The sequence below is a fragment of the Salvia hispanica genome, chromosome 5 (genome assembly GCF_029641045.1).
Source record: "Salvia hispanica isolate PSC_SH4W2 chromosome 5, Shi_PSC_v1, whole genome shotgun sequence".
In the NCBI taxonomy this organism is placed as follows: Eukaryota; Viridiplantae; Streptophyta; class Magnoliopsida; order Lamiales; family Lamiaceae; genus Salvia; species Salvia hispanica.
The window spans coordinates 27,509,593-27,535,548 of NC_142696.1; the positions used below are offsets into that span (position 1 = coordinate 27,509,593).

At 36.0% G+C, this 25,956-nt stretch overlaps 3 protein-coding genes and 1 pseudogene across 3 annotated transcripts; 3 read left to right on the forward strand and 1 right to left on the reverse strand.

The window, feature by feature from the left end:
* Nucleotides 1–8,761: 8,761 nt before the first annotated feature.
* LOC125189582 (uncharacterized) lies at nt 8,762–9,292 on the reverse strand. Its single transcript, XM_048086844.1, has one exon. It carries the CDS (start codon nt 9,290–9,292, stop codon nt 8,762–8,764), a length of 531 nt encoding a protein of 176 aa, XP_047942801.1.
* A 2,964-nt stretch (nt 9,293–12,256) lies between these two features.
* LOC125191060 (uncharacterized) lies at nt 12,257–13,000 on the forward strand. The gene has a single exon (XM_048088521.2). The coding sequence runs from the start codon at nt 12,338–12,340 to the stop codon at nt 12,764–12,766; it is 429 nt and encodes a 142-aa protein (XP_047944478.1). The 5' UTR covers nt 12,257–12,337; the 3' UTR covers nt 12,767–13,000.
* A 3,440-nt stretch (nt 13,001–16,440) lies between these two features.
* LOC125187902 (uncharacterized) lies at nt 16,441–17,083 on the forward strand. Its single transcript, XM_048084551.2, has one exon. The coding sequence runs from the start codon at nt 16,493–16,495 to the stop codon at nt 16,940–16,942; it is 450 nt and encodes a 149-aa protein (XP_047940508.1). The 5' UTR covers nt 16,441–16,492; the 3' UTR covers nt 16,943–17,083.
* Nucleotides 17,084–21,526: 4,443 nt separating this feature from the next.
* On the forward strand, nt 21,527–23,155 carry LOC125188767 (UDP-glucuronate 4-epimerase 1 pseudogene; annotated as a pseudogene).
* The last annotated feature ends 2,801 nt before the right edge of the window (nt 23,156–25,956 follow it).

The following is a 25,956-nucleotide window of genomic DNA, read 5'->3' on the forward strand; positions in this document are numbered from 1 at the left end:
CCGTCCCACAAGTGTGACATCTTTTGTGGGAGGGAGGAAGTAATATATATATATATAGAGTCCCATTATTCACAAATCCAGTCTTAAAGACCGAACTAGAGATCAAATTTGGGCCCTTAGATCTAGTTTTTAATGGATGAGATTAGACAATGCTTTATTAATTTCGCTCCTTCATTAGGTAGACAAATTACTTCAACATAGGGGTATTTACGTCATTTTATAATTAGGGTAAAAAATTAGAATTCAATATCTCAAAAAATTCACTCATTCACATTCTCGTCTCTCTGTCTCTTCTTCTCTCAAAACCTCTCTGAAATACTAGCTGAAAAATCATCGATCATCTCTAGCTAATTCAACTGAAATCGACGACAGTCATCCATCATTCAGCATCTCCATTGGTCAATTCAGCATCACCATCGGTCGCTCAGCATCTCCATCGATCATCTCCAGCCGATTCAATTGAAATCGATGACAACCATCCCCCAATTCAGAATCTCCATCAGCCGATTCGGCATCTCCATCTGCCTAGTTCGACAACTCTTCAGCCTAACCCGAAATCGGACGTTAATTCGTAATGGTTGACACTCACAAATAGTCCACCGAAGGTGAACGACACCTATTGCTTTATCGTTTTTACTTTTATTGTTTTTCCATTCTCATCCATCATTACTTGTTTGGTACCAGCCACAAAGTGCGAATCTTCCTTCAATTTGCTCTAACAAATGTGGGCGTATGTATGTATAGATAAGTGATTAAATTCGTTGCAATATCTGTGGGGTTTCAATTGTGATTCGAGCATAAGAGACATAGTAGAGGAGGAAAACAGTTTGAGGTGAAAGATGGTTGCTTGGAGTTGTGCCTTTGATGTGTTTGTAGAAATGTTTCAAAGAATATAGAGGTTTGATGATTAAGTTGTGTGTTTTTTTGTTATTTATGTCGGTCGTTCTGACTCTCCAATATAATGAAAAAATAGCTAAATATTAAGCCTAAAGTTTATGTTTTTGGTGAAGATAAAGTGGACACAGAGAGTGAAGAAGATGATATAGCCTATCAATCATGTTTCTTGCTTCATCACTTTGTGAGCTTAGCTTTTGTTTCTGACTTGACTACTGTTTTGGAAAGCTTGCACTTGTAAAGATGAATATATTATGCTTGATGATAATGTCGACTCGACTAGGGGATTTGAATATGCTTGCTCAACCAAAACTACAGATGGTCTAATTTTAAACTGATCATTATTAATTAATTCATAGATAGTGAAAACGTACGGAAACTTTGCTTTTTGAATGTATATAGCATTTGTTTGATCAAATGCTGGAATGAAGTAAACCCGTAGTTCAATGAAGTAATAATGGTTTTGAATGAAGTAAAATCTTACTGGAATGAAGTAAATATCTATTCATTCTCAATATTACATATTTGTGTTTATTATGATTTTTGACTAACAATATTTAGTTTTTATGTTTTATACCAGTGTCTTGTTTTATTTTCTAAATAGAGTATATGTCCAAGCCTGGTCGTAGATATGCCATATGAAGAAATAAAGAATTTGTCCAAGCTTGGTCGTAGATGTGCCAAATGCCACATAGTTGGTTGGCATGATTCAAGGAATTGCGACAAAACATATGAGAAGAAGCAAATATAAGTGAAGAGTTGTTTTAGTGATATTCTTTTGTTAGCATTTTGATTTTCTGAAAATGTTGTGATACATTTATTTGATTGTATTTATTACTTCATTCCAATAGGTTTGATACTTCATTCCAGTAGTTAATCATTTCGGTACTTTATTACTTCATTCCACTTTGAATTTGAACCTGTTTAAACTTTTTGCAAACTTTAAAGTGAATAGACTGTATGAATTATTTTAACAATGAAGTACTTTATCTTTATTATAATGTATTCATATGTTCATGCTGAACCTATTCATTTAAAGATAACTATATGTGCATGCATTATTAAGGTATTTCCACATCCTCGTTATTTATTATGATATATTCATTTAGTTTGTTGTCGTTTAAATTTTTGGAGGTAAAATAAAATCTCATTTCAAAAGCACATAATTCTACTAATGAAATACTTTTTTTTGCGTTTCGTTTTATTATTTATTAACCTTTCAATCTCTTACCAAACAAAATATATAACATATGATTAAGATTATCGTGATAAATGTTCTGTTGGACAATCACTTATCAATAGTTATTGTCTTGTTTTATGTTGATTCAAAGTAATTAACGAACGAAATGAACTAGTAAATCATTTACGTGATGAAGTTTACGAAAGAGTGATCACTACTTCATGCGTACGCGCATTTACTTCATTCAACAAATATATCACTTCATCACAATAGCTTTTTACTTCATCAAACTTCAAGTGAGTTATTACTTCAGTTCACTACCTTATTAAATACAATTAAGTCCATATTACTTTATTACATGTGGTTATAACTTTATCGAGTATGTTATTTAGTTTATTACAATTATAATTCTTCGCAAACTATGCATACAACACAATTCAGTTCATATTATTTCATTACTTAAGGTTATAACTTCATCAAGTGCGTTATTTAGTTCATTACAATTATAATTCTTCGTAATCTATGCATACGATACAGTTCAGTTTATATTAGTTCATTCTTTGAGGTTATAACTTCATCATGTGTGTTATTTGGTTCATTACAAAATTAATTCTTCGCAAACTATACATATAACATCTATCTGTTCTTTTCCACTCTGAAAAATTCCTTCAATCTACCACGACGATTTCCCCCAGAAATCCTTCAAAATCAAACTTGATGACTACAAATTATTCTCGAAGCTTCTCTAGCCTGAATGAAGCAATATATGCATTTCTTTTTGTGAAGTTTATTTATTATCATAGACCCACTATTGTTGGTATATATGTACGAGTTTATGACTTTCTTCATTTCTTAAAAATGAAGTTATGACCTAGTCATAATGAAATTGTAAATTCATACGATGAAGTTAACTGTGTTGTATGCATTTTGGTGAAGAAATAACAATTGAATGAACTAAATAACCTACGTGATGAAGTAATAACCTCATGAAATGAAGAATATAAACTGACCTGCTTTGTATGCATATTTTGCTAGAAATTACATTGAATGAACAAACTAACCTACTTGATGAAGTAACAATCTCATGAAATGAAGTAATATAAATTCACTGCTTTGTATGCATATTTTGCTAGAAATTACATTGAATGAACAAACTAACCTACTTGATGAAGTAACAATCTCATGAAATGAAGTAATATAAATTCACTGTTTTGTATGCATATTTTGCTAAGAAATTACATTGAATGAACTAAATAACTTAATTAGTGAAGTAATAACCTCATGGAATGAAGTAATATAAATTGACCTGTTTTGTATGAATATTTTGATGTAAAGTATGTTTGTAATGAACTAAAGAACCTAAATGATGAAGTTACAAACTATTTTACTGAGGTAATATAAACTATGTTTCAAATGTTGAATTGTTGTTATGTGTTTCTTGTATATAGGTGAACAAAATGTTGGGGAAAAATCCTCTAGCTCACAGCTGAATGAGAAATCAAATCGGGGGAGGGGTGAAGAGTTTCTGGAGATGTAGTTGAGGCATTATTGATGAGGACATTTGTGCAGTCGCTGAATGGGCTATCCCCAAGCCTAACAAATGGGCGATGGCCAGAATCATGGCTCATCCTATTGAGATGCGTTGGTGTTTCATTTTTAGATGATTTATTGTATTAGAAAAGTTTGTGTTTTTCTTTTTTGTAATTGAGATTTTGTATTTGGTTATGGGATTTATATAGTGAGCATGGCGTGGTTTACCAACTTTCTCCTACTGTGGAAATAGTTGGCTATTTTGGAGAAAATTCAAATAATTTTAGTTCACGCACACTATTAAATTACTGGAATGAAGTAATAAACTAATGGAATGAAGTAATAAACTACGACAATGAAGTATTGAACATACAAGCATGATTAATAGGCAGGTGCAGTCTTAGCATACGAATACATCATTATAAAGAATAAATACTTCATTAATAAAACACTTCATATAGTCTATTTGATTTAATGCGTGCCAAAATTTAAATAAATGCAAATTCAAAGTATAGTGAAGTAATAAACAATTAGAATGAAGTAATAAACAACTGGAATGAAGTAAATAACTACATGAATGAAGTACGAAACCTACTGGAATGAATAATTTACTATAAGGAAATAAACTCATCAGTTCTTCTTCTTCTTCTTCTTCTTCTTCTTCTTCTTCTTCTTCTTCTCCTCCTCCTCCTCACTATCTTGTCGCAATTCCTTGAATCAAGCCGACCAACCTCGCCACATTTGACACATTAACAGTCAGGCTTGGACATATTCTTTATTTCTTTCTCAAGTCGTGAAACTTTCTGACTACTTCAAAATGAAGTAATAACCTAGTCAAATGAAGTAATAACCTAGGTGAATGAAGTAATAATCTAACTGAAAGAAGTTATAGCCTATGTGTTTGAAGTAATATATAAATCTAAATAATGACAATTTCCATACTTTCTTCTCCACTCAGAAATGCATCCAATCAATCGCAACGACTGAAGTAGGTGACGCTGCTCTGCAGCTTCTTCCTCTTCTCAACCACTGACGACAACTCGTCCAGCATCCCCTCCTGCCCATTCTCCTAACCTCATCAATTATCTTCTTATGCACCACCTACACTATGCTGAACAGCAAGTGCAACACCATGTTATCTACCATCCTCCCCATCACCACCACCCATTACGCCGACATCATCATATTCAGATCGTACGCTACTTGCACCACATCCGTGTTCACGCCCCATAGATGTGTGATGCAGCGAGAAACTAGCGCGAATCTGTTCCATGAATCGGTTCTGCTCCGCCATTAGCTTGTTCCACGACGCTATATGCCTCGTTCCATGTGTAGTCGGTGAGCTTTTCCATCTCCACCAGATCGAAGATCCACTCCGCAGAGTGGTGTTTCTTCCTCAACTCAGATGCGGTGGGGCGGGGGAGGCCATGGAGGTAGTTGCGCCGGGGATAGGTGAGAGAGAAACATAGAGAGAGAGAAGTAGATTGGATTTAGAGAGAGAGAAGTGGATTGGATTTGGGAAGGGAAGAGGTGTATACACGTAGCTGCATCATTTTGGTTCTTCCAAAACTACCCTTGTGTCAATTTAACAAAATAAAAAAATCAGCTAATGTGTAATTATTAATAACCATTAGATGTGATTAATGGATGGATGAGATTTGGTCTCTAGTTCGGTCTTTAAGAATGGTTCGACATTGATCACAACTCTATATATATATACATATATATATATAGGATTTTGATCAAAACAAAAATGGCTTTAAACAAAGAAATACAGGCCAAATTTCATCCTTAGGATTTGGCGAGATCATCTTGAGATTAAAAAATCTAATGGCTCAATTAATTCCCTAAATCATATTATTTTATTCACTAAAAATCCAATAAGGTCACTAAAGTCATTAGCTACATCTCGATTGTTATGGCAACTCCTATAATATTGTCATTTCTCTTTCTACTAACAAATCATATGCGTGAATTATGAGTTAACATTCATCAACTTCATCTCCTTTGTATCTTTATCTTCTTCAGCCGATGTACCATAAAATTTCCATTATACTTTTTTCCATGAAGATTTATTATTTGTGATTTATTATTCATCGCTGTCGTATTCCAAATTAATCTGTTCCATTCTCAATTCTATATCATCGTCGTTGCAGATTCCAACTCCAATCGTGTTCCAAATTAATTTGTTCCATTTCCAATTCTATATCATCGTCATTGGCAGCTCCCAACTCCAAAATTGTAATCCGACACACATTCTACTTCGCACGTAGATAATCAATCACACTCCGATGACGTTCTTGAGAATACAAGGTTTGGTTATGTTTTTTTTTTCATTTGTTTATTATGCTCCGATTCATATTTTTGTATCTGTTTCTGCCATTGTCTTCTGATTTTTATGAATCTTTTCACCTATATTATTTGATCAATTTTTCCACTATGCTTCGATTTGGGTTTAGTATGACCCATTTTCGTAGAAGATAGTTGTACGCGTTGTATGCCACGATTTTTCTTTATTATGACTTATTATCGTTCTAAATCTAGTAGATGGAAACTTGTCTTTACTTCATCGTTAGTTTTTAGGTGTGTTCTGATTATGAATTATTACAGATTTAAATACACCAGAATGCCCTATAGAGCTTAAACCATTTGTTGGTCGTAGCTTCCACATATTGGACAACGCCATTGAATTTTACGAGAACTATGGTTGTCGTGTTGGTTTTGACACAAGGAAGAACGGTTCAAAGAAGGTTGATGATCTCACCATATGGTTTTACATGGTGTGTAACAGAGAAGGTGAACAAAAATTTAGCGATCAACAACCCAAACGACGACGTAAATCAAAAAAATGTGGATGTAATGCTCGGGTTGCATTCAAATTCGATTCGGACCGTGGTTATGTCATTCAACATTTGAATGAAGAACACAATCACCCAATGGTTTTGATACAACAATAGAAGTTCGTGAGATTAAATCGTCAACTTGGTCCAGTTCATCAAAAATTTATTACGGATTGTGCTGGTGCTAATATCGGTCCTCCTCTCACTTTCAAGCTGTTGACTGAATTGATGGGCGGATATGACCCAAAAGAATAGATTAAGTTTTGGGCATACAAAACAGTGGTTTTATGTCATGACTCGAATATTGGATTATTATGACCCAATATACCCACATATTTTCATGACTCAAAACATCGTTTAGCATGACCCAAAAGCATAACTGTTGTTTTTAGTTATTTTTTTACATTCTTCTGTCGTGCTAGCTTTTTTAATATGTTTAAAACATGATACCAGTCGCGTATTTGGTTTTTTTAATATGCTCATGACACGAGAATATTCTTCGGTCGTACTACTAATCAGTTTGTTTCATGCGAACATTTCAATCAAATTGTATAAGGCATTCTGGTACTCAGTAGTTTTACGTCATGCCTCGAATGTTGGTATATTATGACACAAATTAACCTAACAATTCTATGACACAAATATTCATTTATTATGACCCAATGTATCGAATAATGTTTATCACATGGGTTATTGTCTAAAAGAAACAAGAAGAAAAAGTCATTGCAATGGAATTTTTTCTCATCTTACATATGAAATAGTATATAGTACCAATGAAATCCAGTCGTCGTATAAACATGATTCAAAAAACAAGAGAATTACAAGCTCTAAAGAAATGAACAAAAGTTTCACTAATTTTAGTTACGACATAACCATTTGGCGAGATCTGTAGTTAGCTATCATATTTTCTACGTTGATCATTTTTTTCTTGTTCTCCTTTGCGTAATGTTTAGATGTCGTCTCTTTATTCAGTAACGCGCTATTATTATTTCCTGCCACCATAAACACACGGTTGTATTTAGCTCTTAAAACTGAAGCACACCTTTGTACCTTTGTTTTTAGTCAATAGTCCACAATTCCATTGATCCTCTCTTTCACCCATGTAGATTTCAACGTGTCAAAGCAAATAAACCCAGTTGTCATCAACATTGTCTGTCATTCTTCAACTCATCTTCAACCTCTAAAATAGGTACGTTGATCACTGATTTGCATTGACTGTGACAACCAATCATTGTTAAATACTTACAAAAGAACGTCATCTGCAAAACATGCAATGTGTTAGTATCAACAACAATTAAGCAATACTGTGAGGACTAATGTGTCATCCATACCAATGTCTCTGGAATACAACCGTAGGTGAATCGAGCTTTGATTCCTTCCATAGCCGTGAAGATACTAATATCCGAAACAAACTAAAAAAATAGTAATATTAACTAATGTTTTCGTATGTCATAGACGACGAATTTTGAGGCGGATACACTTTGAACAATGCTCGTTTATTTGGAAAGAAATAATGTTTTCACGTTTTTGGATTATGATTTATTGCAAATTTGGCATGAAAGTAATGTTCTCAGAGCATCCACAATGGATGCCCTAGTGGGTGCCCTAGTGAGCGCCCTAGTGGTTGCTACATCAGCATGCCCATTCTTTCTGCAATGGTTTGGCCATAGTGGGTGCCCTATCAATTATCCACTTTTCATTTCAATTTATTATTATTTCTTTATGTTTACACATTATAATTAGCAAAATTAGACTCTAACTTAAAGAACTGGCAAAAAAATACATTACTTAATTAAAAAAAAAGTGACAACAAAAATACTTAAAAAGAGGTACAATTTGAACGACCACTACGTGTCCAAACTTCTTCAACCATGTCGTTCGTGAGTTGAAGATGAGCTTGTTGGTTGCGCATGTTCTCTCGAGCTTGTAATCTCTCACTGACTCCATAGGGTAAACCTCCAATGACTAGCGGGGTTGCATGACATGTGCTCGATTCAACTTCATCGTCAGACCAATCGCCAGCTCTTGCACCTTCATCGTGAATAATCATGTTGTGCAAGATGATGCACGCATACATGATATTGGCGATATGATGCATGTACCAGGAACGAGCCAGGCCTTTCACTATTGCCCAACGTGCTTGAAGCATATCGAATCCTCGCGTTACGTCCTTCCGTGCAGACTCTTGCCGCTGTGCAAAAAGGGCTCTCTTCGCATCCGTTGGGCAGGAGATCGTCTTCAAGAAAACTGGCCATCTCGGGTATATGACATTGGCTAAGTAGTATCCCTTATGATGTTGTCGTCCGTTGGCAGTGAACTAGATAACCGGACCGTTGTCATTGCATTGCTCGGTGAAGAGACTCGACGAGTTCAGCACGTTGATGTCGTTGTTTGACCCCGCCACGCCAAAGTGAGCATGTCGGATCCAAAGATGGTGGTCAACGATGGCTTCAAGTACCATCGTCGAGTAGGTACCCTTATACCCACTGCTGAATTGGCCTTCCCACGCTGTCGGACAATTCTTCCACTCCCAATGCATACAATCAATGCTCCCTAACATTCCAGAAAAGCCATGCACCCTATCGTGCATCCTCATTAGGTATTGGCAATCTTCGGCATTCGGCTTGCACAAATATGTGGCGCCGAAGGCGTCAATCACGCCCTCACAAAATTTTACCAGACACTCCCTGCCAGTGGTATCCCCGACATGAAGATACTCATCAAACATGTCCGTCGTGGTGTCGTATGCCAACTGACGAAGTGTAACCGTGCACTTCATGAGCGGGGATAGACCACTTCTGTGGGCCGCATCTTGGTGCTGCTGGAAGTACTCGTCGCGCGCCTCCATCGCATGATCAATCAGTTCTCGCCGCATCCTAAACCGTCTGCGAAAAATCGCTGGTCCCCACCGGGCTCATCGGCGAAGTAGTCCTCGGACATACGTTGATGAGCTAGGCCATGCTCTCGACAGACGGATCTCCGGTGGCGGATAGGCCTCGGGACTTGCTCTTCGGTCTGATTTTGCTCTTGTATTGCACGAATACCCGCGAGAATCTAGTTCCCAAAAGAAAATATTGCGCGTTCCATTGCCCGACCCATATCTTACCCAGGATACATTTTGGAAAAGTGAGTGAAAGAGAAATATTGGAATGGAGAGATGTTGTGTGAGGGTTGAGAGATGTGTGAGAGTTGTGTGAAAAATGAGTGAAAATAAGATATATTTATAGACATAAAAAAAATTATTAAAAAAAAAGAAAAACGTGTTGTCGGGCTCGGGCGATCGGGCGTAAGATTAGGCATCCATCGTGGATGCTCTCATGAAAATTTATTTTTAAGATTGCGATTTATTGGAATACAATTAGTAGGGCGTGTTTAGTTGTCAGGATTATGTTGCCGAAAACTAAGAATATAATCAGAGTTCTTAAAATAAGAAAGTTTATAGTGCAACTTCCAAGTTCCAATTATTCTAATTTCCTAGTTATTCTTAGGGATATTGTTTAAGTTTTAAGATTCTTATTTAAATACTGGTACGACTCTTCTATACATTATTCTTTCTCTTACTTTAATATTTTTTTCATTTTAATTATTTTATATTTCCCAAAATAGGAGCGAAAAAGAAGTGTATCATTTATCATTGGATGAAGGGAGTAGTACTATTTCTAAATATAGAAAATTTATCTCCCATACTTTTCCCCTTTTTTTCTTCTCTCTAACATAGTATAACTAATCTAATCTCTATCTCTCTTAGTTTACCATTTTTTCTTAAAACTCGTGTTGTCCATAAATGAAAGTATTTTTCTTATACAGAGGGAGTATAATTTTAAACAATAATAATAATAATAATAAATTTTATTATATTAATAATATTTTTCGTAAAATAATTAATGTTAAATGTTGTAATCATTATGGCATTTAATTAGTAACCTATTAAGAGAATATTAATGTAACTTTTAAAATTATGGATCAAACTAGTAATAATACTAATAATTATTGAATAATAATAATAATAATAATAATAATAATAATAATAATAATAATTAATTATTATTATTAAATCTTGAGTTAAATGTCTCAGAAGTATCAAATGTTTATTGTTCCTCTTATTTCTTCCCTGTTTCGTAATCCCGCCCCTTAGTCATAGTTTCGACCGTCTTCACTATCCTTAGAGTGTCTCAATAAGGAAAGCTAAATAAAAGAGAGATATTTTTTTACCTTTTTAAAAAGTGAAATATACCCTACTATAAAATAAACACATTTCAAAAGAAAAAGGTATTTATATAAAATGATAAATGATTTTTAAAAAAGAAAATAATAGTATAAAATGCATTAAAATACATAAAGTGTAATATCTTCTCAAATACCTTCTTCCTTGAAGAATATTTTTTATGTAAAGAAGACAAATATGGTAATATAAGATTTTACCTCTCAATTGATGGAGAAGTAAAGATACCTCTTCAAAATAGAAAAATATTTACTCCCTCTGTCCCTGAAAATTTGTCATCTATTTTTTTTTTCGTCCGTCCCTAAAATTTGTCACCTGTCACTTTTACCATTTTTGGTAGTGGACCTTACATTCCACTAACTCATTCATACTCATATTTTATTATAAAACTAATATATAAAAGTAGGATCCAAATGCCACTAACTTTTTCAACCCACTTTCTATTACAATTCTTAAAACTCGTGCCGGATCAAATGATGACGAATTATTAGAGACGGAGGAAGTAATACCTTTTTAAATACTTCTTTTCTTAGAGAATGATTTTTCAAAAAAGAAATTTATATAAATACGATAGTTAAATAACTTTACTCTTCATTTACCTCTTTCCCCTGTTTTTAGCTTAGACGATGAAGACAATTTTTACTGCCTTTGCTAGAGAATTCAGTTCTTTTAACTTTTTATCGATAGAAAATCCCACCAATACTACTGCCACTACATTTTGTCGTGCACCTAGCAAGAAATATTGGGTTGACAATCAAGGCACTTATCTTAGCCACAAATACTTGCATGTCAGCAAAATAATTATTAAAAAAGTGAGACCAAAATGATGCGGCTTATAATTGTTAATGGCATTTTATTAAAACATATTCTACCTCCTTCCAAATATTTTATTCTTTATATAACACGTCCACAAAGTAGATCGCTAGTGCGGCCGGCAACAATGCCGTGAAGCTGAAATATGTAAATTCTTCTCCATCACCAAAACGCTACAAATTTTATAAATTAGTAAAAAAACAAAAATAATTGAATCACTATAATATATATCAAACAAGAGAACTCGGCCCAAAATACTAATCTGTTAGGAGGTCACACCGGATTCTTTGAGTCGGCCCCAAAAGTACTTGTTGGTCGCGGGTAATTCTTTGCCCGACCACTACTCCGAGCCGTTTGGCTCTCAAATAAAGCACCAATGATAGAGACCAAACAAGAGAATTCTGCCCAAAGACTAGCTTGTTAGAAAGAGAGTGCATTTAATCTATATATATCCCACACCAGTTGATCTAACACATTAGTAATTGAATGTGAATAAATAGAAATCGGGAAGCTTCTCACAATTCGTTAGTTTTGATCTTTTTAAGAAACTGTGTGAAACCATTTTTCCCTATTCTCAAAACATCACACCGTAAATGCATGCAATCAAGCTCCACTTTGTTAGTGGAGTTGTTGGGGCACCATTTATCCTAATCGAGCAACGTGTCGATCTACCATACCTACTCTACATTCTCTAATTTTGGATAGCCACAAATTTATGTAACAACCTTAGCCTCCGCAACTATAAATACCATGGTTTGTGTTTTCCCAATCAAGTCATTAACACAAAAATCTCAAACGCACACATTACACGTCCAATCTAAACAGCATTGTTCAAGACTCTTACAAGAAATAGAAACCATGGCAAAATTATTGAGCACATTATTTCTTGGCGGAATGCTAACTCTAACAACAATTGCAGCGATTTCCGAAGCCCGAGTTGCAAGAAAGGACCTCGGGGTGGACGTAGGTGGTGGTGTTGGAGTTGGCGTGGGTGCTGGCGTAGGCCTTGGTTTAGGAGGCGGCGGTGGTGGCAGCGGCTCGGGAGCTGGGGCAGGTGCGGGCTCTGGCTCGGGTGGTGGTGGGTCGAGCTCGAGCTCAAGTTCTAGTTCAAGCTCGAGCTCGAGCTCAAGATCACACGGCGGGGGCTCTGGCTCAGAGGCTGGCTCGTCCGCCGGATCACGAGCAGGGTCGCGAGCGGGGTCTGAGTCGGGTGGTGCTGGTTCAGAAGCCGGGTCATCCGCTGGATCGCGTGCTGGATCACGAGCTGGATCGGGTGGCCATGACTAAATGGTTTAAATCATCTATTTAAACCAAAAATTAATAAGGATAGAAAGTTTGAAACTACGACTAGTGGCTTGATTATCTTATGTATGTATGAATAAAAGATAAATTAGCAATAAATCCGATGTTTGTTTATCGTGGAGGAAAGTATCTTATCATTGTATTAAAGATGTGCTATGTAACGATTGTACCTTGAAGTCGATAATGTAATCTAATAAACATTGTGATGTTTTGGGTTTACTTTAGACGTTCATGAACTATTGTTGTTTTATATGGTTTACAGTATAGATTTAATGTATTACTCATTCCGTCCCGACTAAATTAACATATTTATTGGTAGTAGGCATGAGATTTAACGAGATGTGGACGAGTGTGTTTAGTTAAAAAGAGAGGAAATGAGTGTTGAATATTAAAAAAGTAGTTTGATGTATTAACTGAAGAAAGAATTTAAATTATATTATTATTTAAAAAACATAAATAAGTCATATTATGTACGGAGTAACAGGAAAAAAGAACGTGTAAATATCAACGAGATGGAGGAAGTACATTAACTCGAAATTGTTTATATGAGATATTTTAACAGATATCCAATATTATGGGAGTTAGGATGTGTTTTATTCATGAATTTTAGAGATTTTGACATTAAGAGCTTATAAGTTGTGATATATTAAGAACTTATAACATTTGAAAACATTTATATAATTACATATTTTAGCTAGTTATTAAGGCCTACTATTACAGAACTTTTTAAAGCCTAACTTTTTTCCACGAACTTTCGACTTAAAAAATAATACTCCCTCCATTCCATAGTAACAAGGACGTTTTTCCATTTCCGTCCGTTTCATAATAACAGGGTCATTTTCCTTTTTAGTAAAAGTCAACACATTTTTCTACACCTACTTTACTCTCTTTTACTTTTTTCTCTCTTCATCTCTCTACCTTTTTCATTTTCCACTTTATTATCTCTTTACTTAGCTCACCTAACACAATTTTATTTAATATCCGTGCCAAAAAGTTTTAACTCCATTACTATGGAATGGAGGGAGTATCATGAAACTTGGACAGCAAATTTTCCACTCGTAAGACGAGGTGCCAAAATTAGTGAAGATGGCTTATCGGGGCTAGTCGAGAAGTTGACATAGTATTTGCTGGAGTAGAAAGAAACAATGTCGCAGAAGTAGGACTTTTATTTTCCTAATCTTCTGTAACATCCAGACAGTCGTGCTTGGCTTTGCTCCCCGTTCATGCCCGTGCTCGTCCCGAACCATGCTCGACCACCCCGTGTTCTCAAATCTTACCAAAATAGCCATGTGTTAAATTCTTTTCCATCCAAATCAAGTGAAAGAAGTGACAACACACAAGGTCGCACCATCTTGTTTTCTAAGATGATGTGACATTGATAGCCACCATTTCAAATTTTAAGTTCAAAGCCTAAGACATTGAATGACTATTGATTTGCGAACTTACACCATTTGGCAATGAACTCTTTTGCCCATTGAACATCACCATTCATCCTTTGATGAACAGGAGAGACCATGCTTTTTCATGCATCAAGGTGGTGTATAAATAGAAAACCATCACCACCCCTCTTCCATCTTTTGCAAAAACACCATCTACCATTTCACTTTCACACACCACAATCTCAAATCAAGTAGAAGAAGAATTAAGGAGATGATATTTTCAATAAAATGAAATGCCCCCCATCCTTCATCCTTTTCAAAAACCACAATGTTCATACTTTTCAAGAAGCAATCCAAGTTGGAATTTAAGTGAAAACATCCTTTCTCTTTTCAAAGATAAATCTTTTTAAAACCAAATTTATTCATAGCTTTTCATATCTTTTAGCCATGTTCAAGAACTTAGAATGCTTAAACATAGTTCTTAAAAATCCCAAGCATAACTATTTTAAGGAATATATCTCCATGCCATGAATCTAGAAACACCAAACAATTTATTTCCAAAAATTCATAACCTTTTGACCTAGAATATTTTCTTTCAATATTCAAGTCCTCACATTTCACCAATGATATATCCAACGAAATAATTATAAGAGATGCGATGATCATAACAACGTTAAATATAGAGGGAGTCGAGAAAGGAGAAAAAAAAAAACTTGTCTAGAACGAAGAACCAGCTGTCCCGGCACTGTGACGAAGCCGCTGCCCAAACCCGATTCGTTTCCCCGTGCGGCCTCGGTACCAACACCACTGCTCACCTTGACACACCAGCTGCTGGCGAAGCTCCGGCAGCTGCAAGAGAAAGAGACGGTGGGGTGACAAAAGAGGCGCCCTTTGTTTTAATTTCTTATAAATGTTGGGCTTTCTATTTTGTAGAGATGGGCCAAAATTGGTGGCGAGAATGGTGAGTTTGGCCCTTTTAATTTATATTTGCTTGGGCTTATTATAAATTGAGCTCAAAATATTTAATTGTCCTCACTCAATTTAATTTTTATGCGAGTAAGAGAATAAATTTTCAAGTAATTGAATCTTCGGATTTCATTAAGAACCTCAAGTTATGACCAGAAAATGAAATCATGAGAAACCCGAGAGTGGGATGCAAATCGCTAACAGGATCACTGCATACCATTCTTTATGAATGTTCTTTTAACTAATTAGCTCATAATATTCTTTCAACAAGGATTTTGCGAGAAGATAATTTTAAAGCAGATTATTGCTAATGGATTTTATTTGGAAGCATGGGTTTTTCTATCATACTATGTGGATAAAATTATTAAATTCTATGAAATATTTATGAAATGATGTTTTCTTAAACTTGCACTTTTATTTTCTTTCAAAGAATTGTCAATGCCATAAGCGTTTTCTTTTATTGAGATGTCTATCTGTTAAAATAATAAGGGGAGAGTCAGTACTATATCAATGTTATGAGAAATCGAATTTAGGTGAGAGTAAGAGGAGAGTCCCTAATCGTGGCGAATGCGGGTTGGAGTAAAGGGAGAGTCCATGCTCGAACTAGTGTGCACAAATAAATGGACTGTGTCATCAAGAGGGTTGGATGGTCAAGGAATCCACAAAAGGTGGTCGTCTTCCTGGCGCACATGGAATATTGAGATTTGGCAAATTGAGGGACAAAATTTAGACTATAGACGAACTTTAAGCTCACAAAAAATTAGTAAACCTGGGTCATTTAAGATAAAACTTGTGTGTTATTGTGATGGCATATCTTTTAAATATATATGTATTTTTTGGCAATATATTCACTAAGTACTCGTACTGAGCTTTGAATCAATACCATAAGGTCCAAGAACAATACCACCACCAGTCTCAAGAGTCATGTAGGAAAGGTGCCGTCAGTATTAATATAGTACTCCATTTTGTTTAACAAAGTGGCTCTTATACTCTATACATATGTGATTACCATTCGCAAAGCTTACATATATATAAATGTGTGTGTATGTGCATCCTAATGTAGTGAAATGACGCGATATCATATTATATAAATTATCTTTAGTTGGACCTGCAATATCTATATTCTATATACAATATATTGAAGATAATGGCTAGCAGAAGAGGAATCCAACATAAATTCCACTGCATACCTTAACTTTTCTCATCCACAAATTCTTTTAATCAACACACATTTGTTATACTATTAAACAAATTCCACCTTTGATAGCTATATGCAACTATAAATACGAGTGTAACATTGTGTCAATCACAACAACAAAAAAATCGCAACTACACTTTAGCAACTCGTTAACTCCTAGCCGTGACAATGGCTAATTCGAAACCGTATATTTGTTTAGCTATCCTAATCTTAGCCATCCTAGTAACGGTTTCCGAGAGCCGGATTGCGAGAAAAAACCTAAGCCTCGACTTGGGGGGTCTAGGCATCGGTATTGGTACTGGAATTGGCATTGGATTAGGAGGTAGTGGCAGTGGTTCAGGAGCCGGTGCAGGCTCCGGCTCGGCTGGAGGGTCTAGCTCGAGTTCTAGTTCAAGCTCGAGTTCAAGTTCAAGTTCACGTGGTGGTGGTGGTGGTGGTTCGGGGTCAGAAGCAGGCTCGTCAGCGGGCTCTTCGGCTGGATCAAGAGCCGGATCGGGAGGCGGTGGTGGAGGTGGATCGGGTGGTGGAGGAGGATCTGGCCATGGTGGAGGATCCGGTGAGGGAAGTGGTCATGGTGAAGGTCAAGGATCGGGTTATGGTGGAGGTGGTGGAAATTGAATCCATGATAAAAATGATCGAGTTTAATGGTCCCATATAAAAATGTTATGTAAAAATGTTATGTAATGTGTATTGTGATAAATTAATAAATGGGGTAAGACAAAATCCAAATATCTAATGGACGGTTCCGAAATTAAGGTATGATATGAATTCTATATAATTTGACAAAACATTTAGCCACGAACTTATAAATATTTTTTATATTGCATTCCAGTCTAATATTGACTAGAGGAACAAAATCTATTTCCAGTCCAATTAAACAAGAAAATTTTCTCAATAGATTTCGAACTTTTATTAGTCCAAAACACATGACTTAAACAAAGCAAGGTTGTTCATGCACGAATATTAAGTATTCATAGACATTTTTTAAACTTTTCGTACTTAGTAAAGACCCATCGAGCAGAGGATTAACAAGAGACCCAACATAAGCAACAATTCTTCTATTTTGAGTTTTATTTAGCTTCTTGTTTAGATTGAAAATGTTTTCATTTACGGTTCTTATCATCTACGAATATCTACACTTCACATGATTCTATGGCTAGATGGTACAGTAATTGAATATAATGATATTAGAGTAACTAGAATTCTCTATTTTATCATATTAATTTGGTATTTATCTATTTATATATTTTGTCATGAGTCATAAAACCAAAAATCACGTCATTATTATTCGACACAATATTGGCAAATACTCCCTTACTTAGGATTAAGATTAAATAATATTGCGTACCAAATTAGGTTGGATCGATTTCGGGTTGACCCAATATAGGATTACGGTTAAATAATATTGGGTACCAAATTAGGTTGGATTGATTTCGGGTTGACTTTATTGGGATATTGATAAAATGGAAACTCGTATATTTTACAAACTCTAAACTTTTCAACACTGAGTCAACACAATGTCAACACAGTGTAAAATTTAAAAATTTAATGTCAACCCAATATCAACACAGTGTCTGTGACATCCCTAACCCGAAACATGCATTATTTTGCATATTAGCATATGGTATTTTCATTTATGTTCCAAATATATTTAGTGGGTACCATAAAATTATATTTAGTACTCCCTCTGTCCCAGAGAAGTTGGCACACTTTCCTTTTTAGTTTGTCCCACAAAAGATGTCACATTTCCCTTTTTGAAAAAAGTTCTCTCTCACATGAATATAAAAATTATATTTTCTCTCTCCATTTAACACACAAAACAAAACCTCCTAAAATCTCGTGCCATTTTCAAAGTATGCCAACTTTTCTGGGATGGAGGGAGCAGTATGATAGTTTCAACATATTATAGTTTTAATTTTTTAAGAGATTTAAAAGTAAATAAAAATATATTATGTGTGCATGGAATTGTACATGTCCATTATATATATATATATATAGCATAACTAAATAATGAAAAGTGATGGAATGGGGTGTGATAGCGTCGACAGTTGAAATTGTGTTGAAATTTTCTGTTGATATTATTTTATCAACACATTTTTTAACAGTTCAGATCATAGTTTAAAGTTCGTAGAATATTTAGAGTTTACATTTGATTACATTCCTTATTGTTAATATTACAACTAGGCTGCAAGATTACATGTGTAATTGTATTAAATTGGGGTCGATCCTAAAGAAAGCTTAAGAGAGTTTAACTCAAGAAATAAAGAAAGCATTAAAGATTGGATTTTTGTTTAGAAGAGATTTGTTTGAAACTAAATGTCGAAGCACTTAAAATTGATTTTAAACAAAGAATAAACAAGATATTTTTGTTTCTAACAATCGTTAAACACAACGGACTAAAGATTCGATTTATCAAATTGTTCAAGATCATTGTGACGTGGAAAACTTCATTTTGCTAACATTTATACTCCATGTTAAACGGTGTATTAGTTCTTAGACAACTAAACACGTATCATTGAGCTCATCTTTATTGTTTCTAAATCCCCAATTACGACACAATCATTCCATTAAGTCCACTTTTAAACTATCATCTAAACAAGTCTAGATTAATTGTTTGTCATCTACATTATCCATCTAATCCAAATGTAAAAGAGACAATAGGATATATTATAGGAATCAACATGAAAAGTGCACGTAAAATGATAGATTCATCAAACTGATATTACTAATCCGAGATGACAACCATTGCATAAAACTTATCAAGGTAAATTAAATGAGCATTTAATCCGTACAATGTCTAATTGCATCTTTGGAGCAATAATGGAAGAATTTAGTGTTGATTGGAGCAATAATGGAAGAATTTATTTAAGAAATGTGAAGAATGTATCAACACATAATTTGAATATATTACTCAAAAGAATTAGCACAATACACTTAATCGATTAGAATTGAGAAAAATATGTACCTATTTACAAACATACTATTCATTTTAATCGATTAGAATTGAGAAAAATATGTACCTATTTACAAACATACTATTCATTTAAAGAAATTTATTGAACCAAGGATATGTGGCACATAAAAACAGAAAAAGTGACAGTATATGGAAAACATTGATATTAATTATTAAAGTATTGTATTAAAAAAATCCTAGTTAAAATTCAAATGACAATTGAGAAATAGGATTTACGGTATAAGAAATAAACTAGAGATCAAATCTATTCAATTTTTAAAGTCCGAAGGTTAGTTGTACATGGTCAGGTTGTAGCTATCATTTTTTTTTTTGGTCAGTAGGAGCAATGCAGTTCATCCAATAATAAACTTAATCTTGAATAATAGAGTTTATGGCACAACCAAATCCGAATGAACCCGAATGAAGAAAGTGTTTAATTGAATTGTGCTAGTGTATACTACCCCTCCGTTCCATAGTAACAGAGGCGTTTCGTTTTAAGCACTCATTTTGAAAAAAATAATAATAAATAGTTAAAGTAGAGAAAGAGTAAAGTAAGAGAGAGAATATTATAGGTAAGACTCTTCACTATATTATTCTCTCTCTTATTTTACTCTTTCTCCACTTTAACTATTTATTACTCCCTCCGTCCCGGAGTATTAGACTCACTTCTTTTGGGCACATGATTTAAGAAAGTGATATTTAAATAGTTAAAATGGAGAGAGTAAAGTATGAGAGAGGGAAAAAGTAGGGGAGAGAAGAGAGAAAAAAGTAGGTGGAGAATAAAATAAGATAGATGCTTTTTGCTAAAAAAGGAAATGAGTCTAATATGTTGGGACATCCCAAAAAGGAAAGTTGGTCTAATACCTTGGGATGGAGGGAGTATCATTTTTTCAAAACGAGAGCTCAAAACGAAACGTCTCTATTGCTGTGGAACGGAAGGAGTAGTAGTTATGACTCATCTTTGTACTTGTTGTTTCATTGTCTAATTTTCAATTAGGCAAAATGAAATAAAACAAAAAAGTAATAGTTCTAGTGCCCAAAAGGATCTCATAATTTCCCATTCGCTGTAATCTTTTAAAAAATTTCTTAACATGTTGTCCTCTCTTCTGTATTCAAAAATAGGTGTGGGATTCCTGCTGTGCAAAATACCACAGTAGGGATGCTTTGCACATTAAAATTATTCATTGTTAAAATGAAAAAAAATACTTTCTCCGTCTCATAGTAGATGTTACATTTGTGAATTGACATGAGAGTAGGAGGTGTTGTTTTATGTGTTAAGTGAAAGAGGAAATAAAATATTTATATTAATGTGAGAGGAAACTTTTTTCCAAAAAAACAAATGTAACATATTTTGTGGGACAAATTAAAAATGAAAGTGTGATATCTATTATGGGACAGAGGGAGTATTACATGTTTGTAAAATTATTTAAAGGTGTGGATGTGCACAACATACCCTGCTGTGGCATTTTACACAGCAAGGGATCCCAACCCGTAATTATTATCAAGTCTATCTGATATTATCAGGTCTAATCTACACTCGACCTATTCAGGAAATTCTCAATTCGAACACAGACCTGACCTGCTACTTGCAAATCAGAATATAACCCACACCGACACAATGTATTACAAGCTGACATGGCACGATAACAATATAAATCTAATTTACATGATTAGAACATAATATTACACTATTAAATGTGATTTATCAAATAAAACTTGATTTACATGATTAAAACTACTCTCGTCATCCTATAAAAATATGGATTTGGATCCCCTGCTATGCAATCAGCCACAGCAGGGGATGCTGTTAGATACACAACAATAAAATATTTATAAAATTATAATATTAATATTTATTTTAATAAAATAATGTGATGTTTCTAACTGCACCCTGTGTTGTGGCTGATTGCACAGCAGGGGATCCAAACCCTAAAAATATAGGCATTTGAAATAGCACGGAAACAAAACGAATAAAGCTTTGACATAAATTCTTTTATATTTGCATGTTCACTTCATGCTGAAAATTGTCGATCCTATTACATAAATATATATCATTTGATTTTGAGTGCGATATTTAATATTGAACATATTAATAATAAGATTTATACAATTAAACAGCAAAATGTGTAAAGCATGAAATGAAATGCAAACCGTGAATTAACAAAGTTACCAAATCTAGTGTGTTTAATCTAACCTCACATTTATGTAATTCGATAGAAAAATGGGCAAATACCCAGTGACCACTCATCGCTCACATTCTCTCTCCCTCTAAAAAAATAAAACAGTTTCCACCCTTCATTTCTATATATTCCCTTCTCCATTTCTACACAATTAGCAGATGTAACCCAATTTCTGTGCATCTGTTTCCTCCATTTCCCATTGGCTCTCTCCCTCCCTCTCTCTCAGAGAATTCAATTTCAGAGAGAAGAGAGGAGAGACCTCCAATCCTGTAATTAAAGCTTGCTTCGATTGTCAAATAATAATAGGAGAGATGCCTTCCAAGTCGTCCATGGAGGAGCTCTTTCTCCCCTCCACGCCGGGCAAATTCAAGGATAAATCGCACCACCGCCAGCCCCACCGCTCCACCAGCACCCTCTTCCTCTGGGCGCTCTTCCTCATCGCCCTCACCGCCGCCTATCTCAGCTTCCAATCCTTCGTCGACTCCGGCAGCAAGTACTTCCGCATCCACTGGGACAACCACGTCCGCTCCTCCGCCCAGATCCGCCGCTCCAACGGCTTCTCCGTCCTCGTCACCGGCGCCGCCGGCTTCGTCGGCTCCCACGTCTCCCTCGCCCTGAAGAAGCGCGGCGACGGCGTGGTCGGCCTCGACAATTTCAACAATTACTACGATCCCGCTCTCAAAAAATCCCGCCGAGATCTCCTCACCGCCCACGGCGTCTTCATCGTCGAAGGCGACATCAACGATGCCAAATTGCTGGCCAAGCTCTTCGATCTCGTCCAGTTCAGCCACGTCATGCACCTCGCCGCCCAGGCCGGCGTCCGCTACGCGATGGAGAATCCGCATTCCTACATCCACAGCAACATCGCCGGCCTCGTCACGCTTCTAGAAGCTTCCAAGTCCGCAAACCCCCAACCCTCCGTCGTCTGGGCCAGCTCCAGCTCCGTCTACGGCTTAAACGAGAAATCCCCCTTTTCCGAATCTGACCGCACCGATAAACCCGCCTCTCTCTACGCCGCCACCAAAAAAGCCGGAGAGGAAATCACACACACATACAACCACATCTACGGCCTCTCCATCACCGGCCTCCGATTCTTCACCGTGTACGGCCCCTGGGGGCGCCCCGACATGGCCTACTTCTCCTTCACCCGCAACATCCTCCAAGGGAAGCCAATCACCGTCTACCGCGGCAAAAACCACGCCGATTTAGCTAGGGATTTCACCTACATCGACGACATTGTGAAGGGGTGCATCGGATCATTAGACTCGGCGAAGAAGAGCACGGGATCGGGGGGGAAGAAGCGGGGCCCAGCGCAGTTCAGGATCTTCAATCTCGGCAATACATCGCCGGTGACGGTGCCGATGATGGTGGGGATATTGGAGAAGCAATTGAAGGTGAAGGCGAAGAAGAATTTGGTTGATATGCCTGGAAACGGCGACGTTCCGTTCACGCACGCGAATATAAGCTACGCCCGGACCGAATTCGGGTACAACCCGACTACCGATTTGCAAACGGGTCTCAAGAAGTTCGTCAAATGGTACTTATCTTATTATGGTTACAATCACGCCAAGTCTGTATAGTTTGTTTTTATGTTTTTTTTTAGGGATTTTTTTTTCCTTTTTTTGTTAAAGGAGAAAAATACATGGGAAATGGATACTTTACTAAGAAAGGTTAATACATTATTTTCTTTTTGAGGAATTGTATGTTTTTCTTTTTTTGGTAAAAAACGTCATAAGCTCTTCATATCGCTTTCGTCCAAATTTACAGTATTTATTTTCAGTGAAAAAGAATGTTGTAGCAATAATAATAATAATGATAAGTGTTCGTTGTTGCGCATATGAGTATGTCGATTACGGTTGCTTTTCACCCAAAAATGGTCGAATTAAAAAATATACTCATTATTTTTTGTACGATTCATAATTGTTGCTTCTTTCATTTTATTTTGTGAGTTTTGTGAGTTGAATGGACAGTTAGGATAATGGGCGAGGCAACAAATATTGAGAATATGGAGTAATTAATAATTTATTTAAATTATAAATACACGTGGATGAATACTATTATAATTTATTTAAATTATAAATACATAACACTTTATTAGAGCACTCCCAATCGCACTCCCTTATTTCTCCCTTATTTCTCCCTAACTCCTGCCACATCAGCGCCACATCAGCGTCACATTTTATCCCCAGTTTTTAGCCAACTGCTACATTGGTTTCTCCCTTATTTCTCCCTAACTCAACATTTCATTTTTACATCATTATTTTTTATATTATTTAATTTTCCCTACAAATGTATTTAATAAATAGACTAATAATGAACAATTCATCGTTGTATTAATCATTGGAAAATATAATACAACGAGAAAAAAAAAACTACAAATAAAAAACGCAAATAAATAAAGATTTTTAAAAAAAAAAACTAAGACGGAGGGGCGTCGGGATCGAGGCCCATCGTAATCTGCAGGCTTTGGATGCATTTCCAGAGGGCCGCCTTTTCTTCAGGGGTCCCGCCGCCGGTGAAGTACAGCGTATACATCTGCGTCAGATTGGCGACATTGCTCGAATAAGTGGCTTTTTCTAAGTCGATGTGGGGTTCCGACTCGACTTCCGACGTTGTGCCCTTCCCCTTCCGCCTCCCCTTCGCCTTCTTCGCTCCCTCCGGGCGCTCGTGCGAGCCATCCCCACTCAAGTCGATGTGGGTCGCACTCCCCTCGCTCTCCGAAACGCTAAGTCGCGAGCGCACCGATTTCCCGTGCAGCGCGACGTGCATCCCCGTCCGGAATTTGGGGAGATCCTTCAGCTTATCGTAGATGTTCCAACACTTGAACCCCTTCGACAAGTACTTGCCACAATACCTCTGCATGGCCTCATCTCGGACCATATGCTCGTTCTGGCCACTGGGCATGTTCGCCAACAAGTTAGAATAAATACCGTTGAAGTGGCCGCAGTCCCTTACCCTTACCCTTACCCGAGCGGGAATTTTTCTTCCAAAAGCTCATAATTTTTGGAAGATTGATGAAGATTGAAGATTGGGAGAAGAGATTGAAAATGGAGAGAATGAAGATTGTGGGTGATGAATGGAGGAAGTGGAGGAAATATTTATAGGGGTGGGATGTAAAAATAGCCGTTGGGCCGAAAAAAAAAAAAAAAAATTTAAATATCGCCGATTTATCGCCGAGCGTCGCCCACAGTGGCCGGCGATCGCTCGGCGATAATCCGGCGAAAAAACGCCGCTTGGCGAAATAACGGTAGGATTATCGCCGAATTATCGCCGATTTCACCACAACGGCCGGCGATAATCCGGCGATGTTCGGCGATTTTTCGCCGGATTTTCGCCACCCCCATTGGGAGTGCTCTTAGTCTTTTTCGAGTTTAAGCATTGCTAAATGAGAGCCCCTGCAGTTTTCTAGAAGGTAAGGTAATTGTTTAGTGTATTTTTCATTCGCTATAATCCTAGAAGGGGTTCATATTAAAGAGAATGTATACTCTCTCCGTCCGCGAATAGGAGTCCCAGTTGAATTGGATGCGGGTTTTAAGAAAAGTTTGAGTATAATAATTTAAGTGTGTGATAGTGGAATGTGAGACCCATTTATATTATTATTTGCAATCAAAGTAGATTAAAATTAATTGCAGCTTCTAAATTAAGGGAAAAGTGGGGTCATTTTTTATACTATCAAGATAAAAGGTCTAACCGGGACTCCTATTCGCGGACGGAGGGAGTATGTGCTTAGACCGTCGTCCGTGGTATTCCTACAAATTTTCCTAAAATAGAATTTTATTTTTCTACAAGACATGGAAATATAATTCTAGCTTTTCATATTACACATTGAAATATAAATATATTGTGTAAATTAAAAGTAGATGGAATCCAATGAGTTAAACTTTCGGGCTAAGATAACACATTTTTTAATCTGAATGAATTTTAATAGTGGTTGATTAATGTTTTAATTGAAAATATAAAAATGGATATAAACATTAAATGAAGCCAGAAAAAACTGAATATTTAATTGTAAAAAATTATTAATTATATTAATTAAGAAGAGAATTTTTTTAAAAATATATATAAATTTTAAAAGAAAGTAGTAGTCCATATTTTTGTTGCTTCATATGAAAAATAAATTATGATATAGAGGGGCAGATTTGTAAATAGAGTAGTGTACGGAGTAGGATATTTAAAATGACAGCTAATTGCGGTGGAATGAGATGTGCGTGAAATACGGCTTCAGAGGGTGTGGGGCCAACAACCACGTGACACTTGTCTCTCTCTACTTTTGCCGTTCAAATGGGCCCAACAGCAACACACGGACAATTGTTTTTGGCTGTATTCTGCCGACACTTCGTTACTGGGCTTTATCCTCTATTCATTTCGGGCCTGGGCCTCCTGCTTCCCTCTGTTTTTGCAATTGAACTCTTACACAATTATTCTTTTTAATGCTTTAATTTAATCCTCATTGTCCATTTCATTTTTTTCATATTGGTCCGTGAGTTCATCCCATAATA

Coding starts and splice junctions, on each gene's coding strand:
- LOC125189582 (XM_048086844.1), bottom strand. CDS start 9,292: ATGGAGGCGCGCGACGAGTACTTCCAGCAGCACCAAGATGCGGCCCAC.
- LOC125191060 (XM_048088521.2), top strand. CDS start 12,338: ATGGCAAAATTATTGAGCACATTATTTCTTGGCGGAATGCTAACTCTA.
- LOC125187902 (XM_048084551.2), top strand. CDS start 16,493: ATGGCTAATTCGAAACCGTATATTTGTTTAGCTATCCTAATCTTAGCC.